The following is a 7,792-nucleotide window of genomic DNA, read 5'->3' on the forward strand; positions in this document are numbered from 1 at the left end:
CAACGAGATAATGAGAATCGCAACGCGGAAATGACTATCGTAACGAGAGAATCGCAACGCGAAATGACTATCGCGACCAGATAATCGCAACGCGAAATGAAAATCGCAACCGCGAAATAAAAATCGCAACGCGAAATGAAAATCGAAACGCGAAATGAAAATCGCAATGCGATTTTGGTTTCGCGTTGCGATTTTCATTCTCGAAACTATTCTTCTTCTGCATTACTTCAACCAAAGACAAAGCAAAGACAAATACTAACTTCACAGGCTAAACATTTAGCAGTATTGGCAGCAATCGAATGAATTTAATAAGAAATCTAAGTGAAATGGTTAATCTATTATTGAAATTACCAGTAAACTTATCATCAATCTCAATATGAAAAACCTAAAATAATGCAAAAATTTCAAAATAAAAATAAAAAAAAACTAACCCTCAGAGGTTGATTTTCCATTTCTGAATGATTGTGAGGGATTTTTGACTGTGAATGGTTGTGAGGGATTTCGCCGGCGATGGGGACAGAAATCTTCGGAGATGGGGACGGATTTCACCGTAGAGAGTGAGAGATGGAGATGGGACTGAGTGTTGTGTTTTTGGGTTTGAGGTTATGAGTTGCGATTACTGTGGACGGTTCAGTTTCTGATTTATTAAGAAAAAATTCGTGTTTAGAATTTGAAAAAAAAAATACGCGTTAATACGAATGGCGCTATGTAAATCGCGTTGCGAAAGTCAGAATCGCGTTGCGAAAGTCAGTATCTCGTTGCGATTTTGTATTATCGCATTACGATAGTAAGTATCGCATTGCGATAGTCAGTATCGCATTGCGATTTTCCCAATTCGCGTTGCGATTTACTTATTCGCATTGCGAATTGGGAAAATCGCAACGACATTGTATACCATCGCAACGCGATTTCCAACTATCGCAACGCGAAATGCAACGTGAATTTGCGATAATGGAGATCGCGTTGCGAATTAGCGATCGCATTGCGATTTTGTTGGTCATTTTGGAAAATGCGGAAAAAGTTGGTTAAATCGTATATTATATGGGATTTTTGGTCACTGAGGTTATTTTCTCGAAAATTAATTGATTACTGTTTTGGAATTTCCCCCCTTTTTATTTGTTTTCAAACTTTCACAAGAAATGGTAATAATGAAAATGTCAAGACATCAGATCCAAAATAATTGTTATCTATCAAATAATTTTTGTCTAAAACCACTGTGATTCTTTTGCTAAATCTTGAGTTTATATCTTTTAACTGAGGAAAGAATCTAAGCCAAACATAACTTCAAATATTATCTTCGTCATTTTCATTGGCAGCGAGCCAAAGCCCAAAAGCATGATTAGAATTTCATTCCTTCTTTTCAATCTCATCAGATCACAATTTAGTTTGATTTATTTCTTAATATTTTGATAAAAAAAATTGAAACTACAGAACCAGAGTTTTCAGAATAAGCCAAATAATTCACTTAGACATTTCAACAAACACATGGCGGCCTCTTAGAATGTTTAATGTATAACTTAAAAAATTTACATGTCCAATTCTGACTCAGAACTCATATCACAAAATCAAAGCTTTAAATTTAAAACGATGAAGAAAACTTCAGAAGGCCAAAAATACGAGAAATGGAAATAAAAGTCATCATTTTAACTTGAAGGCGAAAAACCTAGAAACTGAACAAGTTAGAATTGATAAATGATAGAATTAGAGGCCAGGGAAGGAAAATCATAGTGTTACTTGTTTGACACTGATACGATTAATCTAATAAAATTACCTTCATTGATTGCTACTCGTATATTCTCTCTCTCCCTGTCTCTCATGGATGCTTCGTGTTGGACAACAGAAAAGACACATAAAAAAGGCAGAGGAATTCTATTCCTATTAGGCATGTGGGTTTTCTGGGTGTTCATACTGGCTTTCCGTAACATACCAGAGGTTAATTGGCAAATGCTTGTTATTGCATTGCATTGCATGAGCATTTTCATTACCCGCTTCTGATGATATTTTGAAGTGAGTTGCACTTCTACAAAAATAAAAGGAAATCAAAATCTTCAAACGTAAGAAAAAAGAAGAAAATTATAAGCCAAAAATATAAGTTTGTATAACGTCTAGAAAAGTATTCATGTTCGAAACGCAACGCGTAAGAAAATTTGTTTTATATATATATGAAGAAAATAAGTGTAATGACTGTTTATATGGTTTGCATTGCACGGCTTCCAATTCTAGCCATTATTCTTGCCAAGGAAGGAAATCTACATTATAGTATGCTAATTCATCAGTGTGAATTCGGATGCATATGCTAAGAAAAAACATTATCTTACACCAATCTGTTTGACCACAATTAGTTGAATCCCTTTCTTTCACTCGCTTTTTAAATTAATTTTGAAAGACTAAATTAAATAAGTCAAAACTTATATAATAATAATAAAGGTAAATTACAAATTTAATCACTCAATTTATTCTTACTAGCAGTTTGATAATTGGAGTAAAAAGTTTTCAATTTACTTATTAAACTTTCAACATGTTCCTAGTTTGAGCACTCACATGTTAAATCATAAATGGAAGGGTGATATGAAAACCACGTGTCCCGTGTGGACTGCTTTTTATTTGTAAGGAATCCATGCATCCATGTCATTTTCCTTTTTTATTTTATTTTATTTTTTCTTCTTCCCCCAAAGATAAAAGTTATATAATTTCACCACTTTGTCACACCGGCGCTGCAATTACCATTCTTTGGCGTCTTCTTCGAACACTCAAGACACAAACAAACTCTCATCATCGTCTACTATCACTCTGTCAATTTATTTTTTTTTTGTTCAAAATCATTTTAAAAACTCACAAAACTCAACGCTAAATCCAAAACTCATAAAACCATAAACCACTATTATTTATAATATCCATCATTTGGCCAATGCAAAATCAAGATATACAACTCATCCTCCTCCAACTTCCCACTATTGAGATTTGGAAAAAGATACTCCATCATAGAGAAATAAAAAGTAATATAAAACTAGGGATTTTTTCACAAAATTGAAGAATGTTTGAAGGAAATTCATATTCTTTTAAAAACACAATGTCTGGTCATAATGTCGTTAAGTTTTTAATGGTAGAGTGGGCAATATAGGAGTAAACCGACACTTCAATGACTAAATTGAAAATTATAATTTTAGTGACTAAAATAAGAATGAACAAAAAGTTGAGTGAAGAAATTCAAAATTTGCCCTAAAAAATTGCATAACGATTTTCAGATCTACTTAATCAAAGATTGTCACGTTAATCCATTCGAATTAAAAGTAATTGTACTAATGGAGCTGAATTCGGGTGTAGCTGACTTTATCAGGGAATGCCAGGTCCAGCGCGAAGAATTTTTTGCATTGAAATGTTAAACGTTATTTCCCGGGAATCGATTCAAGGCCCCATTAATTCTCTAGAAAATTTTAATGCTTTGAATGGAATTCAAAACTCGAGCGCGTTTGACTATTTACAATCCCTTTACCGATTCCCTATTTATATGCGATCCGACATATGGACTCGGCATCTTATTCCCTTCTTCTGTTCATAATTCAACCAGTTTCCATCAGTTTTTGCCTACCAAATTCACCAGCATGGCAGATACACTGACACAAGATCAAATCTCCGAGTTTCGTGAAGCTTTTAACTTGATTGATAAAGATTCAGATGGTATGTCATTTCATTCCTTAAAATAATCAGGAAAAATACCAAGTTTACTGTTTACCATTTACCCTTTTTTTTCTTACGTCTAAGTTGATATGATGCAGGCTTCATAACCATGGAAGAATTGGCAACAGTGATTCAGGCATTAGACGTAAACCCTACAAAAGAAGAAGTTCAAGGCATGATTAGTGAGGTTGATGTTCAAGGACATGGGACCATTGATTTCGATGATTTCTTAAATATCATGGCTGGAAAAATGAAGGTAAATTCAACCATTTTATTTGCAAGTGCAGTGCAATTTCTTTCATCTTATAAAGTGGAGAGTGATGCATGTACATAAACCCAACAGGAGAATGTGATTGATGAACTACAAGAAGCTTTCAAAGTGTTCGACAGAGATCAAGATGGATTCATATCAGCAAGCGAGGTAAAAAAAACAACGTTCCCACTAACTTATTCCGAGTTTTTAAATTTTAATTTGAGGAAATTAATGTTTGATAAAATCCCACTTGTGGGTTTCAGTTGAGACAAGTGATGATGAATTTGGGAGAAAGATTAACAGTGGAAGAAGCAGAGCAGATGATCAGAGAGGCAGACTTAGATGGCGATGGAGTAGTGAGCTACGAGGAGTTCGCAAGGATGATGATGGCCTTTTGACAAAATCTCTAACTCATTCGAAATTATTGTTAACTTTCTTTTCTTTGTTGTGGGGGATGGAGATTCTTCTTCTTCTTATTCTTCTTCTTCTTATTCTTCTTCTTCTTCCACCATATCTGCACCTTGTGCCATACACTGCAAATAACTGTAAGCATTGACGAAGAATGAATATACAATAAATAGTTCAACCATGGGAATGTTGCAATTTTAGACCGTCCTAATGTCAAAATTAGTCCTCAATGTTAAACATAAAAATCATTTTAACGTCTTTTTTTTAAGTATTTTAACCTTCAATGTTTCAAAATTTAATCGAAATGGTCATCGTTAAATGAAAAATATTAGTTAATCAATGCATATTATTCATGTGATATTTTCACTATTCGTTTATTAATAAAATTAATCTTTCATCACTCTCCGTGGATTTGACCATGCTTACGTTACTATAAGTTATTTTAAGCAAGGTTTATTTTTGGCGGTTTTGATAGCTGCATAAATAATATATATAATATTTACTATTAATTAATCAATTTTGAATTGAATTAATTAATAATCAAACTTTGAAAAATTTATTCGCCGTTAATTGATTTAACATGTTATTAATTGATTGAGGTCAAACAAAATTTCAATTCGTTTGGTTAATTCGATTAAAATCGAACAATGAACACACTTAGAAAACTATTATTTTACTAACGATCCACGTAAGTTGCTAGCATTAAATTTTCACATGTGCTTATTAGTAATGTGATACATACTACATCATCACTTTAGGTACGTGGCATATATTACATCATTACTTTAGATAACGTGACACATACTATATTATCATTTTGGTGACGTAATATGTGACATGTTAACAATTAAATACATGTAAAATTGTCACGTCAGTAAAATATATTGAGTGTTAGTCAACTAATAATTTTCTTCCAACAATAATTATTATAACAAAATAAAATAATATTTGTATAAACATTGCCTTTATTTCATATTATGGTAAAAAAAAACTACTAGCAGTTAGGTTTATCTTATTAGATTTCGCTTCACTACCCCCTTCATTTCTTTTTCTTTAAAATATGTTGGCAGCTTTCTATGATTTTTTTATTTTTAAATTAATATATTATTATTTTTATTAAATAGAGAAATATTTATATTTTTAAAATAAATATTCGGATTCAAATTTATACACAATAAAATAATATAAATATTTTTAATTACTCGATCAATTAATACGATTTAAAAATTAATATATTATTTAATAGTTTATAAAGACTTAACATTTGTTAATGTTAAAATTTAAAATCCAAGTAAGATTATACTTTATAAAGAAAACCTATATATAACAATAAAGTAGCCAATGTTTCCCCGGCGATTTTCCCGATATATCACCGGTGACCGGTAATATTATCGATCTAACACAGGTCAGACTATATTTCTCGATCTAACACCCTTAGCAGTAAAGCGCGCGCCCTGCACCGTGCTATACGATGATTTGGCGCCACGTGGGGTATAGCGTACCCCTGCACCGCGTTATACGGTGAGCTGGCGCCACGTGGGTATAGCGCGGCCCCTGCAGCGCGCTATACGCCACGTAGGGGTATAGCGCGGATCAGGTACTGCGCTATACATTTACTCCTAATAATTTTATATAGCGCAGGGAAGGTACCGCGACATACCTTTACTCCATAATTTTATATAGCGCGGGGCAGGTATCGCGTTTTGTATAACTTTTCTCGCTATAAATACCATTCTCCGCCGGTTAATTTCTCACATCTCTCCTCTCAACTTATAAATTAATACAGCAATTCCGTCAACGAGTCAATAATTCTGGCAATCTTCTCATATTTTATTTAGAAGTTTGTGCGATTTTTCGTTATAAGGTAATTTTGTTATAATTTTTTATATTTATTGTTATTATGATTATTTGAAAAAATATTATACTAATTATTTTTAATTAATTTTTGTGTTTGTAAAATTGGAAAGCGGGAGCATACGTCGAAATAGTTTTACGGTGCAGGTAATAATATTAAATTATATTATTTAATTTATTTACGTTGATTTGTAAAAAAATTTATTGTGTTATATGTTTGTTCATATATAATTTATTAAATTAGGTTTGTTTCATTTTTTTTTCCAGATATAATAGTGCCACTCTTTTAAACTCAAATAATGGCGCGACTTTCAGCTATTGTTTATTATGATGGTGAAATTCGAGAAGATGAAACCGGCGTTGTTTTCGTATCAAATGAGCGTGTTAAAATATCATTCAAGAGAAACATAACTCTTGAGGATCTTATAACGAAGATTTCGAGGAAGATTCATATTGGAAGTAGTAGAAGAGTGTCGTCGTTGCAGTATAGATTTCCAACATCATCGTTGCCATTAACTTATACAACGTTCGAACTTTCGAACAATGATGATGTTGAAATGATGATTGAAGCTCAAAGTAATTATTCAGACGCCGCTATTGAGATGTATGCATATTTTGTTTAAGTGTGTGTTGTTTGGGGTCAATCATTAAGCTCCCACTATGGGCTGACTGAACAAGTTGATCAAGTTGACAGCCCGACGACAGTAATGTGTAATGATTTTAATGCCATAATGAGGATACATTCATCCGCAACTCCTTACGATATGTACCGAGGTAGGTCGACGAACAATCCGTATGGCAACATCGCGTCAAGTTCAAGGGGAATGCATTCATCTGCAAATCCCTTTGACCTTAATATGGAGATGCCATCGACGCAACCATCTGTGCAGTTTCCATTTGACGCGATGGCTTCAAGCTCTAGGGGGAGGCATTCGACTGCGAGCTTTTCGATCTCAATGTCGATATGCCTTCCAGTTCAAGGGGAAGGTGTGCAAGTAATAGGTTCTTCGACCTAAATGTGGAGAGCATGGAGGAACCATCATCTCCACCAGAAAAACCGCTTCGTGAGCCTGGTGCAGATGATGCTGAGACTGGACTGTTCATTGACCCATAATCACCGCAATTCAACTCCGATAATGATGAAGTTCCAGGAAATGTGGCACAAACTGACCCTCATGCACACATGTATGAAACTGATTATGGTGCAATGTATGGGCCAGAATTTGCGGATATGTCTCATCTCGGTGACTATGGGTATTACTCATCAATAAATAATGGTGAGTTATCTTTAGGCATGGAGTTTTCAAGCAAAGAAGAAGCGATGATGGCTATCAAAAATTACAATATTCGTAATTCTGTTCAGTCTAGAGTAGACCGCTCCACGACCGAAAAATATGTATGCTACTGTGCCCAGCGTGAAAACGGATGCAATTGGATGGTTCGCTTATCGAAGAGGAAGAGGAAGAGGAAAAACAACAGATGAGAACTAACAGTATACAACGGTCCTCACACATGTTGTGCTGGAAGGGTCAACCAAGATCATCCCAACTTGGACTCTGAAGTGATATGCCAAGCCATCATGCCCATGGTCAAAGCAAG

The 7,792-nt window shown here is 34.1% G+C and overlaps 1 protein-coding gene across 1 annotated transcript; it reads left to right on the plus strand.

Annotated features, from left to right (window-relative positions):
* The first annotated feature begins 3,527 nt into the window (after window positions 1–3,527).
* Window positions 3,528–4,398, plus strand: LOC120158268 (calmodulin-like). The gene is made up of 4 exons (XM_039169150.1): window positions 3,528–3,678; window positions 3,777–3,934; window positions 4,022–4,099; window positions 4,195–4,398. Exons 1-4 carry the CDS (start codon window positions 3,603–3,605, stop codon window positions 4,327–4,329), a joined length of 447 nt encoding a protein of 148 aa, XP_039025081.1. The 5' UTR covers window positions 3,528–3,602; the 3' UTR covers window positions 4,330–4,398.
* Window positions 4,399–7,792: the final 3,394 nt, after the last annotated feature.

This window comes from Hibiscus syriacus, unplaced genomic scaffold (genome assembly GCF_006381635.1).
Source record: "Hibiscus syriacus cultivar Baekdansim isolate YM2019G1 unplaced genomic scaffold, ASM638163v2 tig00111310_pilon, whole genome shotgun sequence".
In the NCBI taxonomy this organism is placed as follows: domain Eukaryota; kingdom Viridiplantae; phylum Streptophyta; class Magnoliopsida; order Malvales; family Malvaceae; genus Hibiscus; species Hibiscus syriacus.